Source organism: Marmota monax, unplaced genomic scaffold, assembly GCF_021218885.2.
Source record: "Marmota monax isolate L192 unplaced genomic scaffold, Marmota_monax_Labrador192_F-V1.1 WCK01_AAM20220418_F8-fsc00076, whole genome shotgun sequence".
NCBI classification, from domain to species: Eukaryota; Metazoa; Chordata; class Mammalia; order Rodentia; family Sciuridae; genus Marmota; species Marmota monax.
The window spans coordinates 6,400,685-6,427,500 of record NW_026692843.1 but is presented as its reverse complement, the minus strand read 5'-3'; the positions used below and the strand labels follow the sequence as shown (position 1 = coordinate 6,427,500).

Here is a 26,816-nt window from a genome sequence, read left to right as displayed (position 1 = left end):
AGAGCAGGAAGCCAGCAGGAACTTCTTGGATATGCTGCAGGGGTGGGATTTGGATTCCTTGTTTGGAATGCCTCAGTGGAGAGAAACCCCACTTCCCCACCCTGCGTCTTATCCCAGAGGACAGTGACCTGGGCCCACCGAGGTCACTGCTGCATGTCTTTGAGATGGTTCTTTTGAGTCCATTTCGGTCCATTTCCTCTTTAAAAATGGTGCAGGCAGTAATCTCAGGACGACCTCCACTGTGCCGCTGGGTCTGATCCTGCTCATCCACGCTCCTGTGGCAGGAGAGAAGCTACCGTGTCCCGCCCCACCCCCACTCACAGAAATAGCAGTTGTAAGAATGAAGACCCCTAAAGCAGCCTCTGCAGGGAAGTTACGGCCACAAACAAGCTCCCCCTGTCAGCCCTGGCATTTGAAGGTCTGCAGAGGCTGGAAGTTCAGAGAGTGTGGGGGGACAGGCCAGGAATCCAAGCTGTTGATAATTGCTTCTAAAGAGAACCGTGAAAGCAACTGACGGTTAGATCGAAGTGCACCGTGGCCAGCTGTCGAAGCCGACAGAGACAGAGGGGCTCGCCGAGGAGACGGCCGCAGTAGGGTTGGTGTGATAAGGTTGTCTGAGCTGGCTGGAAGCACAGAGCGAGAGGCAAGCATAGGGTCAATGAAAAATGTTTAATATATGATATAGGTTCTCGGGGAAACCCCCCCCAAGTGTCTGTCACTGATAATAATGTTATTTTTGGCCGGGGGGGGGATTTCAACAGTCGGCTACAGTCGCAATACAAGCAGCGTGTCCCCGCGAGGATACGTCCCCAGCAGTACTCCCCAGCAGTCCAATTACAACACAGTCAGCACTAGCATGAATGGATATGGAAGTGGCGCCATGGCCAATCTAGGGGTCCCTGGCTCGCCTGGATTTCTTAATGGCTCCTCCGCTAACTCTCCCTACGGCAGTAAGTGTCTGTTTTTGTCACACGTCATCACGCACATTCATATTCACTACGAGGTCGAGTGTGTGCATTGCTTGGATGTTCTGTGATGTGAGCTACTGGATAAAAGGAAGGGTGGCCCCAGAGGCTGGGCGTCCCAATGACGACCACAAATTGACCTAAAGGGGCCCCAACGCCATTGCTTTGGCAACCAAAACAAAATCGGAATGAAACGGGGCTGCTCGATTGGAAGAGAGAGTCCAGCACTCAGTGTTTGCCTGTTATCCAGAGAGTGGCCCAGCCAGAAGCATGTCGTGTCCTGTTTCGTGGCCCCTCCCTGTTCAGGGCGAGCCCGCGCGTGCTGACCGTGTTTGCTTTGTTGCAGTAGTGCCGTCCAGCCCCACCATGGCAGCCTCTTCGGTCACCCTCCCTTCAAACTGTAGCAGCACACACGGCATTTTCTCATTCTCACCTGCCAATGTCATCTCCGCAGTGAAACAGAAGAGCGCCTTCGCGCCTGTGGTCCGGCCCCAAGCCTCGCCGCCTCCCTCCTGCACCAGCGCCAACGGGAACGGACTGCAAGGTGAGGGCGGTGGGGGGAGCGCGGGCCCTCCGGGGGCACGTTTTCAGACTCCTCGCATGGCCTGCGGCATTGCATGTGCTCCATCGGTCCATGTCCGCCCCCAGACCCATGTGCAGGACACCCATTCACTGAGCCCCAACAAGTACCAGATTCTGTCTTGTGGTTTTGGTCCACCTCATCCTTCCAAGATGACCTAGTGTCCTCCTGGTAGAGCACCCGTTCCCTGACGTGTGAGGGAAGAGGGGAAACACACAGCCATGGTCATTTTCAGTCCCATTGTGTACTGGGCCTTCAGCCAGTCCTGCCCCTTCTTGGTCCAGGGCATACCCCCGCCTGTATCTCCTGGGCTTGCTGCTGCCTGTGGAGCCATCTCAAACTCTGCCCACTCTTCTTGTCCTGAGGCCGAGCCTTCCTCCTCAATCTTGCCTGACAGACGACCAGTCCACACGGCTTTGTCGTCCCTTGGCGAAGGGTGTGCTTTTTCCAGGCCCAGGGCGCCATGTGCGTCAACGCTGGGCTGACGGCCTTCCGCGGACAGAGATGGAGTTTCCTGAGTGTTCTCTTTCAATTCAGAAGGAGAAGGGCTGCCCCAGGGCTTGGGAGGCATCGCTTGCCAGGGCCGCGCGGAGTGGGCACCCAGCACCTGCCCAGTGCAGGGCGGGCGTGTGGCCCCTGAGTGTGCAGCAGACAGAGCTGCCGGGGTGCCCCTCGGTCTTGTGAGCTTGCGTGTGGCTCTGTGATGTACTGAGGCCCACAGGCACTTGAATTAAGTGGCCGTCATCTGGCCTCTTTCAGACACCACCTTTGGTATATGCTCCTCCCGGTGAAAATCAAATCCAGTTACTCCTTTAAAAAAATGAATCCATTCAACCAGTATTTACTGAGCGCCTACTATGTGCCAGGCTCTCTGCTGGGTGCTGAGGACGTAGCCGTGGAGAAGACAAACTGGCCCTTTTGTGAAGTCGGTGGCATATTTCACTTTGATGAACTAATGCTCAAAAAAGGAACTGGAAAGGTATCCGTGATTTGAAATCATTGTCTCACAACCTCTGTCAGTGTCTGAAGGGACGCCCAGGCCCCTAGGCGCCGCCGACTGGCCTCTGTGCCATCAGCGGGCACCAAAGCAGCATTGCTTGGCAGGCAGGTGGTGAGGAGCCAGGGCCTGTCTGCGGACACGGCGTCTAGGCCGACCGAAAGATGGTGCCCCTGGAGCAGTGTGTACGTACACAGGCCTTCCAAACCATAAAGTTGTAACGGTGAGTCGGAGATAAATTAATATTGTTGGAATTAATGAACTGAGAAATTGAAGCTCACATCACTACATGAACAAATGTGTTAATATGTTATACATAAATTAATGAGAACGATCATTTTGACAAAAATTAAACAACACTGGAGTTAAAAGAGTTTAAATTACATTCATACCAGGAGTTCGCTGGGAAGCTTCGACTGCACTTGGTATTTCAGTGCCAAGTTTCTCTTTGACTCTGAGAAGAGCATAGAGCTCCCTGAAGCCGTGCTGTGCCTCACGTCTCTTCATGGCCCTTGGCCTTGAGACTCGGAGCGGGTGGCCCTGAGCAGCTTTGACCTGAGAGCCCCTGACTCACCATTACGCTGCAGAACAGTTAGCAGGCGGTCAGAGCCAGGCCCAAAGGCAGAGGGGAACTGAGGCGAGTCTGGTTTCCACTTAAGGAGGAAAAGCAAGGCCTTGGCCGGTGTCACAGGAGTGACCTGGCCGGTTCCCATCTCTGGACAGAGGGGAGACCGGGCCTCCACTTGCTTTGTACAAAATGCCGAGATGTGTGCACATTGGCAGGCTTTTGGTTGCACACAGAGTGTCAGAAATTATTTGCAAAGGAGGTCTGTGGGGGGCTGCCTGTGGGGGCCCTGCCGCCCACGCACCCCTGCCCCGTGAAGTTGAAGTAGGTCTCCCAGCGCCCTCAGCCACACCCCAGGCTGGTTAGTGGAGGACGTGCAGAGCCTCCCTTCTTGTTGACCAAGGCAGAGGGGCGCGCCCAGGCCCCGCAGAGGGAGTGCGGGTGGCGGCCGGCGGTAACTGTTTGTCCCTTCTCTGTTGCAGCTATGTCTGGGCTGGTAGTCCCGCCCATGTGAGGGACTCTAGTTTACCTTGCGCAGCACCCAGCATCCCAGGACGGACTTCAGGGGACACGTGTAGTATGTTAAGACATGCTGAGGAAACTATCTTCAAAAAATCAGCAGCAGTTGAAACGCTACAAAAGACATTGTTCAAAGATTTTATTTAAACTATGAAGAATCGACATGCAACCCACCTGCTCCTTCATGAACAGTTCCATCTGGCTGACTGAACTCTCTCATGTTTCCACACTTCAGTCCTGAAGAAGGAGGAAAGCAAAGCAGCGCCTATTTTGTATAAAGTTTCTGACTCCGTCTTGGCTGTGTAGTGCTATCTGTGTGGAGAAACTTCATGAATGCACCATTTCGATGACCATGACACACTGAGGAAAAATGCCTCCAGACATTTTTCTGCACTCATACTTAGATTCACAATGGTTGTGTATCTCTATAATGTGAAATATTTTTTTGTGGTGAAAAAAGGGGGCCAAGGAGGTATGAGCCATCAAACTGGAACAGAGGATGACTACATGGTTAGGAGAATCTGGGGTGGCCGGGAGGGAGGGAGGGTTGATCATTGCTTACCTTCATCTTAATGAAACGAAACTTTGTAACTTATTGTAGTTAGAAATTGTAACTTTGATATTGAATTCTCTTGCCTTCAACAAGCACACTGACAGAGAAAAGATGCTACTGTCTGTTGGTTCCAATATTCTCCCACTGCTAGAGCTTCCTGTTAAGCAAGTGCGGTCTGCAACATTTTTTCAACTTTTGCTAGCACTGTATACTATTGCATTCTTAGGCTACTGTGAGGTCTATGTTTCTTGTACCAGAAATTGTCCTTTTGACTTCTAGGTCCTTCTTCCCTGTGTTTTGTATGTGGTTATAAAATTGTAGACTTTTGTGATTTTGCCAAAGTTGTAGCTAAATATTTATACACTTGTCTTGAATTTTTTTCAGATCCACTTAAATATTTAGAAAAATGAGTTTTATTCCTTATGTGTCTTATAAGGGATAAAACGGTCTCCATCTAACACGTACTTTACCATGAACACTTGCAGTTGCTAAGGGACTTTATTTTGTAACATATCAATTATAAATATTGTATTTATCTTTGACATTTTGTACATTGCTTTCCCACTTTTTTCTTTTCCTTGTGTGTTTTGGTTTTTGATCACGCCTGGTGTGGTGACGCCGGGAAGGGATAAGCCAAGAACTGTCTCTCTGACCTGTTTCGTTAGATGAACCAGTGTCCTCACATTTCATTTGTACTTCAAATGTTTGTTATTGTTTAGACTTTCCATCTCTTTTTTTTATTATTTTGAGGAAAAGTCAAATTCATTGTTTATTTTTATATTATTTTTAAGTTATCTGAGCAAATACTTTTGAAAAAAAAAAAGTTCGTTGTATAGTCAAAGCAAATCGGTGCCACCGGCCGCGACAAATCCTAGTAGATCCCGTGCATGTGGAGCGGCCGCGGAGAGGCGACGCCATTTGGGGCTGTGTCCTTATTTTATTTTTTGTAGAATGTACAAAGTCATTTTAGCTGCCACCCATGACTTCGCCACATAGCTGAACTGTGTTTACTGGAAAAATTCAGAGGCCTAAAGTTTAAAATAAAATTTACTTCTGATGTTTTAATTAAAATGTTTGCCACATTAACTTCTCTGATGCCTTAAAAGTGGACTTCTTTGAAAAACTTCTGTGCTATTTTATCACAGGCTTACACCACAATTATTAATCGGTATTTGATTTGGAGATTTACGATGTAAAATGCACACACACACACACACACACACAATAAAAGCACAAACCTCCTGTCTGTAGGTCGTTCCTTCCTGGGTCTGTCTCTGCTGCTTTCCGCACCCTTCCAAGCCCACCTTGGGTTCAGAGGTCAGGGGCAACCCAAATCACTGCTGGTTTTTAATTTTTTAAAACGATATTTTTGTGGCTGGATTCAACAGCACTGTCTGTGCTTTTTAAACTGGAATGACCTCCTCAGACACTGTGCCCGTTAGTGCCAAACCCACAGTGAGACCAAAAGGGTCAGGACTTTTGCTCTTTGTTCTGTTCTGTTCTGTTTTTGCCTTTGCACTAAATGCTTCGCAGACACAGCACGGCAAGCATTTTGCAAACTGCCACAGAAATCAAATTTAAAACTAAAGGAGGGACTTTTTAAAACTTTTTTGACAAACAAACAAACAAACAACAATGCACAACTTAGAAAATGTTCGTTCAAGGGACTCAGTAAAATAAACAGACCATCCCCAGCAGTCGGCAGGTCACACTCTGGCATGTGATGACCGACAAGGCTTAGCTACGTGGGAAAGCCTGAGAAGTCACTTTGGAACTAAATTGCCTCCGTGTTATTTTGTGTAAGTAAAGGTTTAATCTAGAGAGAGCTCACGTGCACACGTGAAGGACGTCCGAGAGGGTCCTCACTGCACTTGGTTTTGTTTTAGATCGGTTAGTCGACGCCCTCATTGCTTCACTGTCTCGAAATTGAGCGCTTCACTAAATGGTAGATTTTGCTGTCGAAGACCCTACAATAAGATTGTTTTATCTGTACATTTTTTCAGATATTTAACTGTATAAAATGTTCATTTTACACAATATTTAATTAAAGTATTTCTTGTCTGTGAATTTCACCTTTGGTGATTTTATCTGTTTTGATTATTAAAATGACTGACACGCGTGCGCGTTCCCTTGGAGGTTTCATTTGTACATCCTGGGTCCCCGAATCGAGTCTTGGCCGAGGTCAAGATGATCCTTCCAAGAACCTGCCATGGAGTTATCCATCCTCAGTGCCCCCACCTGCCTAGACACGTTCAGCAAACACTTCCCAGTGTGGCCCCCGAGACGCCATCTGTGTGCACGCTGCCCTAGCATGTATAGGTCTGACTGTGTTTGTGTGCGGATGCAGGGTCGCAGCACACTGGGTGGCCCGGCTGCTGAGCAGCCTGTGGTCTCTGAGGATGCTGATGGTCCTGCAGCAGGCCAACCAGCCCTCTGTTCCTGAACAGGGGCCTTGGTGTGTACAGAGCAACCCTGTTGGATTTTCCAGCTGTGTCCCTTCTGTCTCCATTGCTGTACCCACTTGGGTAAAACCCAGGCTAGAGAGAGCACATGGAGCGGCTCCAGGTGGGCGGGCAGGGCGAGGCTGGAGCACCCGGAGGTCATCACCCTTTGCATCAGCGCAGTGACACGCCCTACCCTGTGTTCTGCACCAACGCTGCTGGCTGTGCTTAGGTGTAGCCAAATGCACCACTCTAATGAGGTCAGCCATCCGTGCAGGTTCTAATTTACACAGCTTCTGCAAGTTTCCTCTCCCGGCCCCCTCACTCAGGATTTTCCATTTTCTCCTCAATGAAAGGCTGCTTTGCATGTTTTGGCTTGCAGCTTTATAACACATACACACAAGTGTGATCTAAATTAGTACTCACAAATGTCATCTTAATTACTTGTTCTGCTGAGCAAAACAGGAAACAATTACTCAAAACATAAAGAAACTTGTGAATACCTTTTTCTCCTGTCAATGACAATCAGGTCCCTTTACAGTCCTGTCCCAGCCTTAAAGAGACAGTAAGAGGCTGGTGGGATATAAACTCACAGCCGGCCCACTGCCCTCGGCCCTCCCCTGGAGCCAGGCTCCTTATCAAGCCTCCAGGGTTGGAGAAGTTGCTGCCAGCCATGGGGCTCCTTCCCACTGAGCTGGTACCAGGAGTGTCCACTCCTTGGAACTGGCCCATGTAACCTAGGGGGAGAGAGAAGTTATTTTATGTTTGCGTTTCAAATCAGAATTGCTTTCTCTCAAAATGTATGCCGATTATTGTCAGGCCACCTTTTAAGGTCTTTCAAGCTTTTAAAGATTATTCAAAGCACTTGAAATGGGCTTCAATCTAATGCCTCATTTCATTGCATTAAACAGCCTAGTTAATAAAGAATCAATATATTCAAAGGGCAAGGTTATCTTTTGTCTATAAGGGGTGGTGTCATTCTGAACCTTTTATAGTTCAAATGCTGAAAAAGACCTCGTGAAATCTATACTCATCAAGTGGGTCAACGAGAGCAATAAAGAGCTGAAAGGAGAGAAGCTGCCCTCCTCTAAAACAACTCCAGGCCTTATCTCCCTGCTTGGGGCGCCCAAAGAAGGCCTCAGAAAATGTCAATTTCTCATCAAGACAAGAGGCCATGATGATCATTTTTTCCAGAGAATACATACAATTAAGAGAATGCAGAGAGGCGGCCACCATGGTGATTTGTAGCTCATTCTGGCCCCATGAGTTGCGAGCTCCCTCCCAGCAGATAAAAAGGGTTGTTGATAACTAAAGTGTCAATATGCCAAAGAGCGATTTTTGAATGTGAGTCCTTGTGCTTTGAGCTCGCTGGGCCGATCCCAGGCCCTGATAACAGCACAGCTGCCAACAGACACCACGGGTTGGCCCTCACAATTAATGCCACGAATAAATCACACAAAAGAGTTGGGACGCTTTATACTCAGTGAGACAATCCCCTGTTCTACCCTTCAAGGATTCCTTTTATGTTGGAATAAGGTTGCTTTTAATGAAATTTAAACTCATCAGAGGAAATCAAAAACCTCCAATCAGATGACAAATTGATTTTTTGGTCATTTGTCATGTCCCAGTGTAGAGCCGCAGGTTTCACAGGGAGTTAAGTGGCCATTCTGGGGCTGGGAGCAAGGATGGACCCAGTCCCGCCCACCCCACCCCAGCCTGGATTCAAATGGGAGCTCTGAGGTTCTGGCTGAGCCCGTCCCAACAGTACCCACAAACTGAACCCATGACAAGAACAGGGGCCGATCAGCTCTGAATCCAGCCACAGCTTAACAGCCTGGGGTGGTGCCCTTGTCAGAACATAGCAGTTCCCAGGATTGTGTGCACTCAGATCCTTGCCGGCCCCTAGGGACATGCGCTCCTGGGTTGGTCTCCACCACACCAGCATCTGCCCTTCCCCACACCATGGCTGACTGCAGAATAGGACAGAGAACTTCCCAGGGCACCCAGTTCCATGCACCAAGAGCCTGTGAGCTGGGCAGGACTGGGCAGGAGAATCTGGCCGACTCCTCCCAGGACAGCCAGTCTACGTCCATCCAAACAGACGTCCTCCTGGGCAAAGCCTGCCCTGCCCCAGGCTCTGTCGTGCCTCTCCTTGCAGCCATTGGCCACCAGCCTCACCAGCTTCCTGCAATCCCTGTGCAGATCTGAGCTCTCAGGGGCCACACGTGGCCATGCCCTCCTCAGTTCTCGCCCCTGTGTCAGGGCAGCCACTTCTGGCTGGTGGTCTGACAAGGGAAGCAAAGGTCCCACTGAGGATCTGGGACTTGTGTGAGTCTGGAAGGGCATTTTGTCCCCACTGGGAAGATTGGGGCCAGGGAAAGATAAGGCTGCTTTCCAGAGGAAGTGAACATAATTTCTGATTCAAAATTCCTCAGAGACCACCTTTTAAAATACAATCCCTAAAGATAGCAGAATATCACACATTTTTCCACAGCAAATACTCCCCTCTACAGTGCCTGGTGGTTTGCAGAACATTTGCTCCATCCTCCTAGAGCACCATGTTGGGACGGTGCTCCATGCCTAGGTGGCGAGACTCAAGTTCAGCAAGGTTGGTGGCCAGCCCAGGTTACAGGCTGGAAGAACCAGGAACAGATGCCAAATAAAGTCTCCAATCTCCAAACCTTCTACTCCCCCCCCCCAACTTAGGCTCCATATACCTCAGGAATTACCAACAAGGGGAGGGAAGAGAGACTATGCTTCCCAGGAAGATCCCAACCAACCCACTGCAGGGATCAGAGGGCGTGAATCTGCCCAACCACCTGGACAGGCTCTAAGTGGAAACTAGCTGATCTAGCAGAGGTTGGGGGGTCTCACAAGGGCCTCATTTCAGGACACAGAAAATGCCATACATCCACACACCTAAAATCTTTGGGATGAGGCTCATCTCCCTGGGTCTTCAAAACTCCCAGGGGCCTGCAGGCTGGTCCACCTCCTCCTTGGGTTGACCCATGCCTGCACATGGGTCTAGACGGACCAACATGCCTGTGCATGCAGGTGCCTTGGTCCATGCAGCATGTGTAGGACACCAAGCTGTCACATGGAACAGCTGTGGGAGGACGGTGTTGTCGAGGGTCAGAGGCAACTTCAGAGGGGTTGGGCAATAAGGGTCAGCCTGGTGACAAGGCTCAGCACAAGTTGGCTGCTGTTTAATGCTGGCAAGATGATGGTGGGAGTGGAAAAGGGTTAAGGAGGGGATAAGAGGAGCCATGGTTTTAGTGGCAGAGTTAGAATGCATTACAACAAATCAGAGGTGTTGACAGAAGAAGAAATGAAGGGTCAGAAGGGACCACCAGCATCTCCCACTAGACTGTCTCAGCAGATGGCTCTCCCTATTGACACTGTGCTGATGACAGGCAGTGAGCAACAGGGACACTTGGCCATTGTGGGCATAACCCATTAGCTAAGGATGAATTCAAATGCAGGTTTCCACCTGTAAGAACCAAGTTCTTTACTGCCCCAGGCCACTATTAGAGGCTGGCAGAACACAGGTGGTGCTGGGATGGAACCTCAAGTTGAGAGAAAAAAAGGCAACCGTCACATCAAAGGGTCTTTCCCTAATGCACCACGAGCATTTGCAAATCAATAAGGCTTGATGAACACCCTAAAGAAGAAAGGACAGATCCAGTTAATTCACAAGGGAACAATAGAGTGATCAATAAGCTTAGGAAATGATAATCAATCTCACTTAAAAATACACACCAGATTGAAATAATAAGTTGAAAAAAATTTCACCTATTAAATTAGAAAAGATCTCTCTTAAAAGCCATGCTCGGTGCTGTTGGCAGAAGAATGGGCATTCTCACACAGTCCTCAGTAGGTCAGTAAATGGCAACACCCTGCTGGACAGCAGTCCAACACCGTGTTCAGCAACCTCAAATTGTTCATGACCTCTCCACTCATGGACCCTGCTTCTAGAAACCAACCCTGAGGAAGTCATCAGAGATCAGACAAGACCTTACGGACACAATCATCCATAGCAGTAATCTTTATTAAAAATTTGGAAAGTATCCAGATGGCTAAAAATAGGCCTTGCTAATTATGATAGAACCACATAATGCAGTATTACATTGTATTAAGCCACTAATATCTTGACTGTGAAGTGTATTTAATGAAATGGTGAACACCAATGACACAAGTAAGCATACGATATTGTGTATATGACATAATTCCAATTGGTCCAATTCTAGAGAGAAGGCAAGAATAACACACAGGTGTATTCATGTATACATATAAACACTTGTCAGAATTATAGCAAAATTAAGCTGGTATTATGAGGGGTAAAAATTAACATATTATATCCATATTTTCCAAGTTTTCTGCAAAATAGGCTGGAGGGTGTATGTTTCAGAGTACACTGCTAACCATGTCACAAGGGAGGAGAACTCTTCTCCATGGACAGGATTGTGGGAGGATTGAGGCCTTTCAAGGGAAGAATAACCCAACCTATCTCCTCCAGCTGACTCCTGGAGTTGGTCCACTCTTGCTGTGTTGGTACCTTGGACAGGATGCAGACACTGCACTCTGCAGAGGTTCTCACAGGGCACTACAAGAGTGCATGAACTTCAGAGAGAAGTGTTGTGAAGCACCCAAGACACTTCCAAAAAGCCCTATGGTCCTATTGTTGCAAGAAATTAAAGAAGATCTAAATAAATGGAAAAACATCCCATGTTCATGGATTGGAGACAATGCTGCTAAGATGGCAATACTCCTCAAACTGATCTGTGGGTTCAGTGTGATCCCTTTCAGAATCACAGCTGACTTTTTGTAGAAATTGACAAATTGATCCTAAAATTCACATGGCACTACACCAGACGCAGAATAACCAAAACAGTCTTGGAAAAGAAGAAAATTAGAGAATTCCCACTTTCTTATTTCAAAAATGAATTCAAAGCCATAGTAATCAAGATGGTATGGTACTGGCATGAGACAGACTCCTAGATCAATGGAATAGAATCAGGAGTTCAGAAATAAACATATGTCTCTATGATCAACCGATTTTTGACACGAGTGCCAAGATCATTCAATGGGAAAAGAGCAGACTGTCCAACAAATGGTGCTGTACAACTGAATGACCACAAGCAAAATAAAATGAATTCAGGATTGCTCTTTTCTTCATAGCATATTCAAAAATTGACTCCTATGTGTAAGAGCTAGAACTATAAAACTCCTAGAAGAAAACACAGGAGTCTCTTCAGGACCTAAGATTTGACAATGGATAAGACACAAATTTACAAACTGTATTTGACACGACAGATATGACACAAATCTTAGGTGGGACACCAAAAGCATAAGTCAAAAAACAAAAATCAGAAGAAACTGTACTTTATCAAAATAAAAAACCCCTATGCTTCAAAAGACACTATCAATAAAGTGAAAGGAAAACTCACAGAATGGAAAAGTATCTGCAAATCATATATCCGATAAGGGATCTGTCTGTGAATTGAGGAACTGTTACATATCAAGAGTGAAAAGAGAGCTCAGGTTAAAAATGGGCAGATGCTCTGAATAGACCTTTCTTCAAGGAAGACATGAGTTCCCAATAATCACATGGAGAGATGCTTGAAATCATTAGCCATCAGGGAAATGAAAATCAAAGAGGCAGGCTGCACACCCCGGGGGAGCACATGATCAGGAAGGCAGGCAGGGTCCTGCGGGGAGGTTGGGAGACTGGAGCTCCACATGCTGGTGGGACTGGAGGTGAGGTGGTGCAGCGGCCTCAGAAGCACCCCGTCAAACCCTCACATCATCCGGCACAGAGCTGCCTTGGGACCCAGCATTCCTAGTTCCAGCAGACTCAGGAGAGGTCAAAGCACATGTTCCCAGGAAAACTTGCACAGAGGTATCATTCACAGCAGCCAAGGGGTGAAAACAACGCAAACATCCCCTGTGAATGAATTTCTACATTGTAGTATATTCGTACAATGTCATGCGGCCATAAAGAAGGGAGACATGCATGAACCTTAAAGACATTCTTCTAAGTGAAAGAAGCCAATGACCAAACTCACGAAACAACACTAGTTCCATGTATATGAAATGTCCAGAATGGACAAATCTGCGTAGATGGAAAATGGATGTGTGGTTGCTCAGGCTGGGATTCTTGGTAAGTTGATGGAACTATTCTAAAATCGTGTGACATACCAAGTGAACACATTAGAAACCATTGAATAGCACATTTGAATCGTAGCATGAAATGGGTGAGTTGTATAGTTTGTGAATTATCTCAATAAAGGTCTTGTAAAAATAAAAATCCTTGTGGTTTTATCAAAGCACAAAAACATGAACATGTTTTTTCATAAAGAATGACTCTTAAGGTTTGGCATTCAGGAGAACCAAGTCTTCTGGAGTACATGCAGAGACTCTCCCCGGCTGACACGTGGGATCTAGAGGTGCCCTGAGTGGCAAGGGCCTCCCTCACTCTGCTCCCTGGGAAGGGCTGCCTGGCATCCACCACCCTTCACAGGAGAAGGTGGTCTTGGTCCCTACTAGCATGTATCTCCAGGCCACTGAACTGAAGGCCATGTCTCTAACACCTACCTGTGTCAGGTAGGTCCAGATCCAGGCTCCCTCCAGGCTCCTGGATGCTCCACTGGGCCCAGCTCTGGCCTTTCAAGGTCATCCTTGGTCCTCTCTGATGTGCAGATATACAGGGTCACTTCTCCAAGGATACTTCCAAAGTTGAATTTTTCTTAAAGGAAAAAAATTCTTCAAGATGCTTTAACAAACTGTTTTGTTACTTTCCAAACACTCCATAATACCCAGTCCTACCATTTAAAACATATTAGTCCTTTTTTTCCTTAAATTTCCTTAAAATTCATTGTCTCATTAAGCTGGACATCAGGTATCTCAGTGGGCTTGCCCTCTGTACCCTGCTCTAAGTCCCTCAGCACTTCCAGTGGATGGCAATGGCTTCCTATCCAGTGGCTCTCTGTTGGCACAGGAGCCAGGGGGTCTTCTAAAATGCAAGACCACTACCTCTGCTGTACCCCGAAGCCCTTCCAGGGGCCACAGGACTCATGAGGCCGACTCTGCCCGTCCATTCCACCCTCCGTTGCTTCAGTGGTACTAGCAAGGCAGAGCTCCCCAGCACATACTCCGTTTAGTGGAATATAGGCTGTATTAGTTAACTTTGCTACCGTCTCCCTGTGAGAACATGATCCCTGGGAGGAGAGGAGCGTGTGTGCTTAGGGACTGTTGCACCCCATCGCCTCGCTTCTGCAAGAAAGTGTGTCCCTTGTCTTCAGCCAAGGCAAGGGCTTCGTCTAGGCTCCATGCACTGGAATGAGAAGCAAAATTACATCTTTATTTTTACTAACTGCTGAAAATTTTAACATTTTCTTCCTTAGTGAATATAGGCAAACAAACCACAGTTTTAGCAGACTGTTGATAGCTACCATGACTTCCTTATTCTGGTCATTAGCAAACCTCCTCCTGGATTTTGTAATTTAATGCATTAATAATAAAGAAACATGTATATAATATTGTACATTTTATTTCTAGGGCTTTGATGACTATTCAATAGAATTGATTTTCTTTGGATCTGATGTGTTTTACTTTATGCATTTGAAAACACTGTGCTGAGAAAGGCACTCCAGCTTTCCCCAGACAAAGGACTCTGGACTGAGGACTGCTTCTGTGCCCAGCACACGTGGCTCAACACCACCCTGTCTTGGCCCTTTGGGAGCCCAGTTTGGGGGCCCAGTTTTGGGGCCAGGGGGTTCTGCTCAGTGGTAGAACATGTTTGGCAGGTATGAGGCCCTGGGTTCCAATCCTTGGCACAAAAAACCCCAGCTTGTTTATGATATCACATGGTTTTCTCTTGACATCAGTTTCTGCATTGGTTTATAATATGCACTCTTCAAATTAGGAGAAGTAAATGAAAACGGCTCCTGTCTTGGCAATCTCTATGGAGGCCAGTACGTCCCAGAATGTCAGCTCCAGGTTGATTCTGGAGGTACCACTGGGGGCTGGGTCTTGAGTCAGGAGAAAGGTAGGCATTAAACAGATAAGAATCCATGTTTCACTTGCTTTCTTGTAATCCAGGCTTACTGTAAAAATAAAAGCAATGAGCGTATAGTGGGAGGGAAAGGTTAATCCTCCTCATCCCAGCTCTGCCTAAGCCCTTCCCTTCCCAGATAGATCCATTGTTACCAACCGGCTGTCAGTCTTTCCAGACCTTGTTGGAAGGACTTTATGAAGAAGTAGACATTCATGTACAGTGCTAAAACCACAAGATGGCTCGTAACTTTAAGATTATTCTCATCACACTTCCCCCAATAACCTTTCCCTGTTAATATCTATAGACCTGTCTCATTTTTCCTAGTGACTGTAGAATAATCCATTGTATAGATGAAAATACTGAACCAGGCCTGTATTGAAAAATCCAATATTTTTTGCTATTTAAAACAAATAAGTAGAAAACAAAAGTTTAAAAAAGAGGCCATTAAAAAAACCCCACCATTTATAGTGGTGCAACAAAACATCACTCAATAGAAATGAAGTTATTAAAAACTAGTACCCTGAAAGCCATAAAAACAGAATTAAAAGTTTTAAAACCTAAATAATTGGAGGGATATACCATGTCCATTGATTCCAAAATGCAATATCATAAAGATCTAAATCAACCCCAAATTGATCTATAGATTAAACACAACCTTAATAAAAATGTCCGTAGATTTTCCTTGGTGGAAACTGATGAGCTATTCTAAAATTTATAGCATACATGGATGTGGCTAAGAATAGTAACATAATTTTGAAGATAAATATAACTGGAACATTTAGCCCACCAGAATCAAGACTTATTTTAAAGCTATCATAATTAAAGATAATGTAGATAGACTGACAGTCCAGTAGGATTGGACAGAGTCCAGGAATGAACCCATGCACATGACAATATGAGACTGGGTCAACGAGTGATGTTGAGCTGGCTGGCAATTAAACAGTAAATCTCGACCCCTACCTCACTCCACACACAATAACCAAGGAAATCTCGACCCCTACCTCACACCACACATGATAACCAAGTCTAGAAAGATCTGCAGCCAAATGCAAAATATAAGGCAATAAAGTATTTAGAAGAAAACACAGGAGTACGTCTATATGATCTTGCAACAGGCAAAGACACACAAATAGAACCAAAAAACTTGAACCATAAAATACATTGATAAATTGTACTCCACCAGAATTAAGAAATACTCTTCTTTAAAATGATACCTCTGAGAGAATGAAAATACAGGCTAGTGAGAGAGAGAAAATGTTTGCAAGGGTATCTGATGAAGAACCCATCAGGATGTAAAGATCCTGACAAATGGATGACAGATGTGAACAGGCAATAAACAGAAAGCTAGATGTCAAGTGGCCACTTCATTAACAACCAGCAAAGTCAAAACTAAAGGACAGTGATGCCACTACCCCTCCACAAGAAGGGGAGGATGGGGAGAGCAGATGTGGGTCACTGTTGGTGGACCACCTTGCTACAACCACTCTGAGCACCTGTGGCCAATTCTGCTGAGTTGAACACCAGGACTCAGCAGTCCACTGCTCCGTATGTGCCCAACAGGAACGAGGGCTCTTACAAAAATACGTGCTCAAAGGTGACTGTGACAGTGTGTTTAAAAGCACCCACCTCGAAACATCCACCAGTGGTAAAAGGTGTGAGTAAAATGGCCATGCCCTTCCAGGGGACTCGAGTTACCATGACTACACGCATCCCTACAGAGGAGTCTCACCAACACAGCATGGATCCAAGAAGCCAGACATGAGAGGACACGCCATGTGATTTCCATTTATGTCAGGTCAAAGCCTAGCAAACTTCATCACTGTATGAAAAGTCAGAATTGCAGTTGCCCTGGTTGGGGCAGCAGGAGGAGGTGGAAGGGTCCTGGTGAAAGGCCCTGGCGTGATGCGGGATTGCTCACCAAGATTCCACAGAGTGGAGCACGTAGTATTCTTGTGCTTCATGGTACCTACTGTCCACTTCCATAGGAAGATTACATTAAGAACTGTGATTAAAAACACTCTTGCAGTGGTGTCTCTGGGCATACATCAGCATTTCTGTAGGCAAAAGCCCCCAGGGTGGATTGTTGACTCACTCACTTTTTAAATGTGTGCTTCAGATCTAGATGGCTGCCAAACACCCTTACTAACACGCAAGCAAAGATCTGTTTACCACCTTTCACCCATACTCAATATGAACATTCCTTTGTTTAAAATTATTTACTGTCACAAAAGGATGAATACTCTAGGAGTCCACGTTAATGAAGCACCTAGCATAGTCAAATTTGCAGAGACAGAAAGTAGAATGGGTATTCCCAAGTGGAAGAGGAGGATGGGAGTTAGTGTTACGTGGGTCCAGAGCTTTGGTTGGCAGGATGAAGGGTCCTGTGGATGAGGGAGGCGATGGCTGTACAGCCATGTGGCTGCGCTAAATGCTACCAAACCATACATCCTAAAAACAGTCACATGGTCAGTTTTATGTTATGTGTAGTCTATCACAATTTAAACCAAAAATATATTAATGGGGTGCCTATTTGGTGCCAGCCACTGTTCTAGGTGTGGGGACACAGGCCTGAGCGAAGCAGACATTGCTGTGCCTGTCGGACCTGTGACCTAATGAAGCTATGTCCAGTGAGACGTTGTGGCCAGCTCTATTGGTGACAATGGTGCCATTGCCTTTTCTAACTTCTAGTAAGGTTAGCATATTTCCACAAATTTATGACCCACTTGTTTTCCCTCTGTGAACTGCCTGTTGGTCTCGTTGCCCATTTGGGGAGATTTGCAGGTACTATCTTTAGCTGATGGCTGCTACCTCTTTATACACGTGTTTCAAGAGCCTTCTGTGAGCCAAGGAGCTGGGCTTTTCTGCCTGTCCTCCCCCACCCCTGGCAATCTGCAAGTTTGGTGTGTATGTGTGTGTGTGTATGTGTGTGTGTCTGTGCGTGTGTGTAGGATGACCATCTCCATCTTGAGATTTAAAAACAAAATTATCTTATATTTTATTGTAGCACTTTGATAGTATTCATAGTTTTAACCTTTAGTTCTTTAATCTCTCCAGGGTTTAATTTTATGTTTGGTATGAGGAGAAATTTAATTTTATTTTTTTTCAGACAGGGAGAAAATTATCCCCAGACCATGGATTGAATAGCCAGCTCATCTTTTCCACTGATTTAAAATATCACATTATTTGTTTCTAAATTCCTTTTTTCTTTCTTAATTCCCTTCTACTGACCTTTTTGGGTGTTCCTTTCCAGATACCATCCATTGTTAATTCCTGTAGTTTTTTAAAATATCTTTTTATTCCTAGAAGGGCAAACCTTTCTCAGAGTCTTTAAAAAATTTTTTTGGCTCTTTTTCTGCATTTATTCTTTGTAATTTTAGAATCAGTTTGATACTGTACAGAGCTTGCAACCTGGGGACAGGGGCTTCTTTACAGTATTGAGTTTTCCTACTCAGGAACATGGCAAGTTTCTGCTCCTTACTCCAGGGCTCAAGGGCAGCTGAGATAAGAAGTCCCCAGTGCCTTGAAAACAGACTCAGAGAGCATTCCTGGCCTGAGATGGCAGCAGGACCGAGGGGCTCCGAGGAAGGGGAGGGAATTTCCTAGAAATCACCTACTGGTTCATTTTGGAGAAACAAAGTTGGGGGATGAATTTTCCAGGCAGAGGGAGTGCACAGGTGTATGCACCTGTTCTGAACCTGCAGAGACACTGCACCGTCTGGAGAGCAGGGAGATGCCCTGTCACCTGGGCTGTGCAGGCACCATACCCTGCCAGTCACTGCCCACTGGAGCCTTGGTTCTTCCAGGAAACACAGAAGAAGATGGGCTCGTTCTTAGAAATGCTGGCATCTCTTTCTGAGGTTGATGCAGGACAATCATCCTGTACGTCCTAATTATTGGGGACCTATAATCACATCACTGGGGCAGGAAGAACACACAACCTCAGAGCCAGGGACCAGCTGATCAATGAGGGTCTCCAGAGGTCAACTGGCTCTGCCAACCACTTGTGGACGTGGGACCAGGGAAACAGGAAAGGGGCCCAAGGCCACCATGGAGACAGTCACGCAGAAAGTCCACAGGGACCACACAGTGCAAAGCTGGCTCTTGGAAAAGATTAGTAAGAGTAACAGGAGCAGGGAGAGGAAGCATGGGTGCACCTTCAGCACCAGGGGGCTGCTGGAAAGGTGCCGGGAAAGCACACGTGCTAGAGCTCAGCAACAGGAGCAGGTTCTTGGTGAAACTCAACTCACAAAACAGACACCAGGGGAAAGGGAAAATCTAAGAAGTCCTGCATCTGCTACAAAGCTGCAGCTTGTAGGACCAAGTGGTGCTGCCGGAAGGACAGACACAGGTCAGTGGAAGCACGAAGAGTCCAGCAAAAGACTTACACATATACAGTCACTTGATTTTTGACAAGGCACCAACACAATCCAATGGCAAAAGGAAACTATGTGGGGAAAAACCCCGACTCTTACATTATGCCACTCAGAAAAAATATTTGGAGATGAGGAGCTGTGGAAACTAACCATGAACACTAAAACTAACTGGGTGTGGTGGCACATACCCATAGTCCCAGTGGCTCTGGAGGCTGAGGCAGGAGGATTGTGAGTTCAAAGTCAGGCGCAGCAACTTATTGAGGCCCTAAGCAACTCGGCGAGACCCTGTCTCTAAATAAAATGTAAGAAAGGACTGGGGATGTGACTCAGTGGTTAAGTGACCCTGGGTTCAATCCCTGGTTCCCAAAACAAAAAAGCTAAAACTATACCAGAAGAAAACCCCAGGAAAATATATTCACAGCATTGGGAATATGCAACGGTTTCTTAAGTAGGACACAAAAACACTACCAATAAAAACAATGGTAAATTGGATTTCATAAAAATTTAGAAATTCTGCTGATCAAAGGATACCACAAAGAAAAAGCAAAATGGCTCACAGTGGAAGAAGACGATGGATCAACAAGAAAAGGGCTGTACCTTCATGCACAGGTGAGGCCAGCAGTGCCCAGCCGGAAGGTGCACAGCACAGCTAGAGTGGGCTCATGACCCCTGTGTTAGAGCAGGGGGCACTTCTGTCATCACAGGTGGGGACAGTTGTGCACTTCATGGAGCCACAGCTGCTTCCCTTGGGCCCTGGATCTCCCTGCCTGCAGCTTGGTGGTGGCCACCTGGCTAAAGCACAAACACTGGCCTCCTGTGGGGGCCCAGGCCCTTCCTCACCGCTCCCTGGTGAATGGAGTGAGCAATGATGTTCTCTGTCCTGAAGCCCCAGGAAGTCCCATATCCACAGCAGGTTCAGGCCCAGCACGGAGCCTGGGCTCAGCTAGTGGAGCATCTGGAGCTGCCCAGCCACACTCACAAGATGGTCAGTGCTTGCTCCTGCCCCCCACCTCAGAGAGGTGGCCCCATTGGCCCTATCCGGTGCTGATTTGCAGAAAAGTTGCTGTACCCTGACAGGTGTGGGGTCTGCAGCTGTCTAGTGGGGACCCAGGAGTCCTCAGGCACCAGAATCTACTTGGTGTGGGGGAGTGGGTGGTACTGGGGACTGAACCCAGGCGCTCTCTACCACTGAGCTACATCCCCAGCCCTTTTTATATTTTTAAGACAGGTTCTCACTAACTTGTGGAGGCTGGGATTGAACTTGTGATCCTCCTGCCTCAGCCTCCTGAGACCCTTAAATTACAGGCATGCCACCACTGGACACCAGAATCTACTGTGAACATCAAGGCAGTGCCTCTTGTAAGGGGACAAAGCCAACATCAGCACCACTCTCCCAGGCAAGGTGCTGCTGGAAGCTGCCCCCAGGCTGTTTGAGGAGGTTCAGCCTGGAAGCCTTCAGCGCTGCCACCAACAGTATGTTGGGGCTCTGAGCTTGGCCAGAGGGGCAGAGCCAAGTTCAGACAGTGAGCCTTCCCCGTCTGTGTGATCACACCTGGTGGTCTCTGAGCAACATCTGCTTGGTCTTTTGGGGCCCTAACAGTCTACAGTGGGAACAGTAGCCGAAGAAACCTCGGAACATCAAACCACCCTTGCAGCAGGCCCTGCTGGTGACTGTGACATGGCCTCGTCCCATCTCTTCTGGCCACGACACAGTGACACAGTAGATGGGCAACAGGCACAATATGAGTGCTGAGGGGACGCTGCAGGGCCAAACATACATCAAATTGTGGGAGATGGTCCCCTGAGTCAAAGGGGTGGCATGGAAGTAAAATCAGAAATCCAGCCTTCCCCGTTCGGTAGCTCCTCTCTCATGGACCCTCCAAGTGACTGACTTGCTTCTGAGGAGGGGCAGGTGCTTGGTGCCTGCAGAGGGCCCAGGGTCACCAGACCTGGGTCAGAGCCCAGGCCCCCTCTGCAGAGCAGAGACCTTGGGAAATCACAGCCCAGAGCCCTCTCTAAGGTGGGGACAATAAGCCAACTGAGAGGGCCACAGCGGAGAAGCCAGGGGATGGTGCTACTGCACAGCACTCTGCTCACGGGACACTGGGGGACGTGGGCTGCCTCTCTGGGGGCATCAGGTGGCTTTAGACCACCTCCTGCCGAGGGCTGATCCTTACAGGGAAACTAAGAGACAGAGAAGCAACGAAATTAAGTGAAGCATCTGAATGGGTTTCAGAGGAATTTCTATTCCAAAGGCAGGTTTTATGGGCAGCTAAAGCGTCTCCTTGACAAAAATAAGTTTCTAACGAGGAAGTCATAGAGCAACTTGTGAAACCCAGGTGCTGTAAATGCCCAGTGATGGCCAGGCTCCACCAGGACCGCTGGAGAAAGGCAAGGAGGCCGCCGCAGAGACCAGGCCAGAAATGGCAGACAGACCTCAGAGACGGCGGCTCTCGGCACGGGGAGCTGCTGATCAGGGTTTTCCTCTTTATAAACACCAAGGGACAGTCCGAGCGTTACAGGCTGCTGAACTGAACTGTGAAAATGGAGGCAGCAGGCGGAAGAGTCAACGAGACCCAGGCACCCGTTCAGCTCCTGCCTCGGCCCTCAGCCTGGAGGAGGGCGCCCAGGTGCAAGAGGGGGTTCCCAGAACTCGGAGTGGCTGAGTGCACTTCCCAAAGCAAAGAAATAAGGGATCAGGTGGGTGCCATGGTCTTGCCTGTCATCCCAGCCATTCTGGAAGCTGAGACAGGAAGATCCCAAGTTTAAGGCCACCCTGGGCAGCTTATTGAGACCCCATCTTAAAATAAAAAACAGAAAGGGCAGGGCTTGTAGCTCAGTCGTAAAGTGCCCCTGGGTTCAATGCCCAGCACTAAAAAAGAACAAGAGAAATAAGAGAGTAGCCAGGAGAGGCAGCCTCTGAACAGCCTCCCGGTGGTGGCTGAAGTTCACATCCTGGACGGGTGGAGAAACCACCTTGTGAAGAGACATACAAACTATCACTGTGACATCCAGAGTGTACCCATGCCACCCCACAGGACTCTCTGCCAGAGGAGGCTGCCTTACTTGCTGTGACAGAATCCCATGTGCCGAGTAGCTCGTCAACAACAGAAGTCTTCCTCTCGCTGTTCTGGAGGCTGAAAGTGCACCACTGAGGGCTGGTTGATTTGCCATCTGATGAGGCCACTCTCCCTGGCTCTCACGGCACCTTCTGACACCTTCACAAAGTGGAAGGGGCACAGTACTTATTAGGGCCTCTTAGTAGTGCCTCTTATTAGGGCACTAATCCCATCATGGGGCCCCACCCTTATGGCCCAATGATCTCATAAAACCACCACCTTCAGCCTCAGGGTTGAAACATACGAATTTGGGGGGAATGAGACACTGAGACCATGGCAAGCTGGGCCTTCCTGAAAGAGCAGAGACGGCTCAGCTGAAAACAAGGTATCCAGGTGCGCCATGCGCTGTGGGGCATCTCCTGGAAACAGCCTCACCTCTGTGTAGGTGAACAAACCTCAGAAAAGCCCCTGGGTGGGCCGGGCATCATATTGGACTGCCAGGGTCTGCATGAGGCTCTGATGTGCACTGTGGAATGGGCCTGTCACCACCCTGGCGCCCAGCAGGAAGGGTGGGAGGTGGCATGAGGTAGCATAGGCGTGGGTGCTCACAGAGGGAGGGGGCAGTAATTGTACAACTTAACACATGCCAAGGCCCTAGTTTGGAGCTTTCTTTGAGCAGAACTGACCTCAATCAACCCAGGAAATCCACCAAGTGCTCGGTCATCTGTGGACATGCATGTCCATGATGTGCTCAGACGGCCCCTCTGTGGATGGCTTCCAGAACTGCAGAGCACCCCAGGAAGTCATGGGTGCCCAGTCCTCTCCACATCAGGAGCCGCTGCCCATCCCAACCCATACTGCTTCAGTATTGGTTTTCCTTGTGGTTTGAAAGGCAGCTGGAGTAACCAGAACAAGTTTCAGAGGAAGGACGCGGAAGCCCCAAGCCAGGGGAATCTGTCCACATCCGTGCTACTGGCAGGTAACCAAAGCCCACTGGTTAGGTAATAGATAATGAAACCTGTAGCCACAGAGGACTAAAAGAAATTAATTGCATTTCATGAAATTGTACAAGTTGCCAAACCAAAGAAACGCTTTACGGTTGGTTCCGTTTCCTTCTGTATTTAGCTGTGGAAGTGGCATTACACTCCTCGGATGGCAGCCGCAAGACGGAAACCTTCTCCCCGTGACACTTGCCATTCCCCCCACTGGCGCTAAGTGGTCTGCACGTGAGGACGGACGAGAAGCGGCTTGCTTTAACCTTAATGGGTTTACACAAAGACCATTGTCTTCCTTCTCCTAAAACCCAGGCCTTAATTATCTCAGTGCCTGGGGGACTCAGTGGTACAGCTGCAGACACCACGCCACACAGCTTTGCTTTATGAAAAATCATTTTCTTTCTAAAGGGCATTATTTCTTTGGCATATGGATAGACTGTGCCAGCACTTCCCGCCTCACGCACTATCTTTGGAGGAGACCTGCACATGTGGGAGGCCTGTGGCCATCAGCAAGGGCATGCACCCATGGCCCAGCATCCACAGGGCTCCATGGGCAGGGCACTCCCTGTCCAGAGTCAGGGAGCTTGAGCTGGGGTGAGACAGAGGCTGATGGGGTCTGATCATTTGGGCCCCTCTACCCAGAAGGCTCACAATTCACTTGGGCATCAGTGCCAAGAGAGGCCCGTCTGGCCCCTGTGGTGGTAGAGAGGGGTCCTCGCCACTGCTGATTCTCTGGGAACTTTTCTAATCAGAATAGATCTCACCGTCGGCATGCCAGAGGCGTCAGCCTTGAGCTACGGCCGTGGCGTTTCCTGGATGTGTGGTCCAGGGGAGCTCCGTGCTCTCCAACTGCAGGGTTTTTTTTTTTGGGGGGGGGGTCTAACAAGAATCAATATTTAAGATTATGCAATGTCCATACCAGCCTGAAATAGCTGCCAACCCAAGGACAAGGGCTGGATAATTTACAATGCAAGGAATCCATTCTTTTTGAGAGGGGGAAGGGAAAATCAAGATTTAAGCTTCTTATCTGGGCTGAACTTTTCTCCTCCATTCTTAATGGCACTGGACGTAAATAAACCATCCATTTTGTTTTGTATGAACAATCTGTACTTCGCACAGACCCAGTGGAATCGACAGCCCCGTTTTAGATCCACGACCACAGGTCTGAGCTGTAACCGCCTTGTAAACAGCACTCATTTACATTTTCCCAACTTACCTCGCTGTCATTTAGCCTGATCCAAATCTGCCCTTCTATTCTTTTGCCCCCACAATCAGCAGAGAAAGCCTTTTTATTGTCAGCTACTAATGGTTCTTCTGTCCCATATTTTTAATGTGAAGATTAAATATTTATAAAGGCCTTGTCAATAGCATCCCATAACCAGGCCCTGGCGAAGCTGCAGACCGTGGCCCGGTGCTCACTCACACGGAGTCAGAGGTCGCAGGTCAAGCGAGCCGTGAGCGCTGGCTGTGGAGCACATCTGCTGTCACTGGGTCTGGACAATTATTTATGGGGCAGGGCTCGTTTCTCAAAAAGCCCACATCACGGTCGGGGGATGTTTCCTTTGTCTGCATCAAGCCCTGCTGGCCCCTAGAGCTTATGGGAATCACAGGCTCTGCCACCCTGCAGGTGACCTGCCGGACACTGTCCATCTTGAGATGCATCCACAAGGAAGCAGGAAGCATGCTCCTTTCCTACCTCCCTGAGGGGTAGCGCACTGGAGTGACAGTCTCCGTGTCATGGGGGGACAACAGAGACAGAGAGTATGGGATGAGCAGGGCCGCTCCCTGGGCTGAGCACAGGTTTTGGTCTGAAGCCAGTAGTGGGTTTACACAGAAGCATGCACCCTGTAAGTGTGTGTGGATACCCAAGTGGCCGGGGTTTCGGGGGATAGGGCTACAGATGGCAGACCAGGGAGGAGGGGCAGCAGGGTCAGGCGGAGAGGAGGCCCCCGGACCAGGGCAGTGGACCAGAGTGAGAGGCAGCACCACTTGGCTGAGCAGAGAGAACAGGATGGCAGGAGACACGGCATGGTCACCCAGGAGACAGAGGAGAGGCCCCCCAGCTGCCGGCACACGTATCAGCCCTGTCCCAGGTGCTTGAAGATGAACACCCACCACCCACAGGAGCGAAAGTTCTTGTCTAGAAATGGATTGAGGGCCTGGATGGGGAAGGAGGGGGATCAGGTATTGTGGGCAAGCCACACCAACCTCTGGGACTCAGTTTCTCTGTCTGAAACCTGCACGCAGTGGGTGGTATCTTCTTATTCTCTTTACAGGGTGATTTGAACAGTGTGCAACGAGGTGGCAGAGGTCAGAGCTGTGAAGAGCCACTGGGACAGATGGAGACCGCGGCAGGGGACGAGGGTCAGGGTGGCCTGTGGCTTCCTAGTGCCGAACACAGGAGCAGCTCTGGAGAAAGGACAGTAGCCCAGTTCCTGCCTCCAGCCTCCAGCCCCTCACCTAAATCCTGCTAGCCTGGGGGTCACTTGCTGAAGCTCCCACACCCATCCAGCTCCCACGGTTGAAGAACCAAGTGAGGACAAAACAGCCCTGCTCTCCCTCCCCCCTGGTGCTCTTCCATGTTGCAGCCCTGAGCAGAGGGGGAGAGACACCTCTCTCTGCCAGCAGGGCTGCCAACGAGGGCCTGTGCTTACAGGCTGCTGGCCCTTGGGGTTCCCCAGCCCAGCACTGTAGAAGGCAGACCAGGTGGCCAAGGGCACAGCCGGGTCAGGGGAGTGAGGCTGAGGCCTCCGATCCGTCCCCTCTACGGCAGGCAGGTTGCCGTCTACTCTGCCCCCTCCAGGGATCAGCTCTGAGATCTTGTGGGGTGAGCAACGCCCACATGGGAGCTTGGCAGATGTAAGTGCTGCCCAATGAAGTAGAGAGTGCCCGATCCACACGGGAAGGACTCAGAGAAGCTCCTGGGGCAGCGTCCACCTTCAGGCCTCAAAAGAAGCCAACAACATCCAACAAGACGAGCGTAAATAAGCCAGTCTGAAGTCCCTGGGGCGGTCTCTGTCCTCCCCCTGCCCTGTCAGACTGCAAACTCCCAGAAGGTAGGGCTGGTTCTTGGGGTCTCCTGGGGGACCCCAGGAAGGAGGGAAGGGAGTGAATATGCCAGGAACACGGGTCTCAAGGTCTGCATGGAGCTCTCCTGAGACGGGAGCGTCAGACACTAAAACGCTCCTGGTAATAGTGATACATTGATAAAGTGGTATTGATCATTATTGAGACAGAGCTGGCCAGCGTTCACGAGGCAACACAGAAGCCACAGAGCAGCCGGGGAGAGTGCGCGCCCGGGTGGGCCGAGCGGGGTCGGGCGCGCGGACTGCTGTGCTGATGATGAACACGTATTGATTTCTTTAGTGCCTCTCCTCAGCCCCAGAGCACTTCATGCACTTATTGGTAAGTGCCTGAAACCAAACTGAAGACGGGCCCAAGGAGGAGCATCAATCCAAGTGTTGAGGGCATCCAAAGGCTTCCAGCAAATGGGGCGGGCGGCAGGTGTTCAGTGCCCCCCATTCCCAACACTTAAGGAAGACACTTTGCCCCACTCTGCTCAGTAGCTGCTGCTGCCTTCCAGTAAAACCGAAGCTAAGAGGCGAGAGTCTACACATGCCTGCAGAGAGACTCGACTTCCGGGGAAGGAGTCCGAGCATCCTGCGGATCCACATGTGCTAACGGCCCTGCGCTGTGCCTGCTGGGGGCGCACA

The 26,816-nt window shown here is 48.7% G+C and overlaps 1 protein-coding gene across 12 annotated transcripts in view; it reads left to right on the top strand.

Moving 5' to 3' along the window:
- The window catches only part of Ebf3 (EBF transcription factor 3), a 116,760-nt gene extending 110,461 nt beyond the window's left edge, over positions 1 to 6,299 (top strand). For 2 of the 12 annotated variants that reach the window (XM_046448866.2, XM_058580750.1), the window contains exons 14-17: positions 762 to 950; positions 1,420 to 1,509; positions 2,412 to 2,524; positions 3,590 to 6,299. In XM_046448866.2, the coding sequence (XP_046304822.1) occupies positions 762 to 950; positions 1,420 to 1,509; positions 2,412 to 2,524; positions 3,590 to 3,607 (410 nt within the window). In that variant the 3' untranslated portion in view covers positions 3,608 to 6,299. Of the gene's footprint in view, positions 1 to 761; positions 951 to 1,311; positions 1,510 to 2,304; positions 2,525 to 3,589 lie in introns of those variants that run through there. The other 10 variants (XM_046448863.2, XM_058580747.1, XM_046448867.2 and 7 more) reach the window with 7 other exon arrangements.
- Positions 6,300 to 26,816: the final 20,517 nt, after the last annotated feature.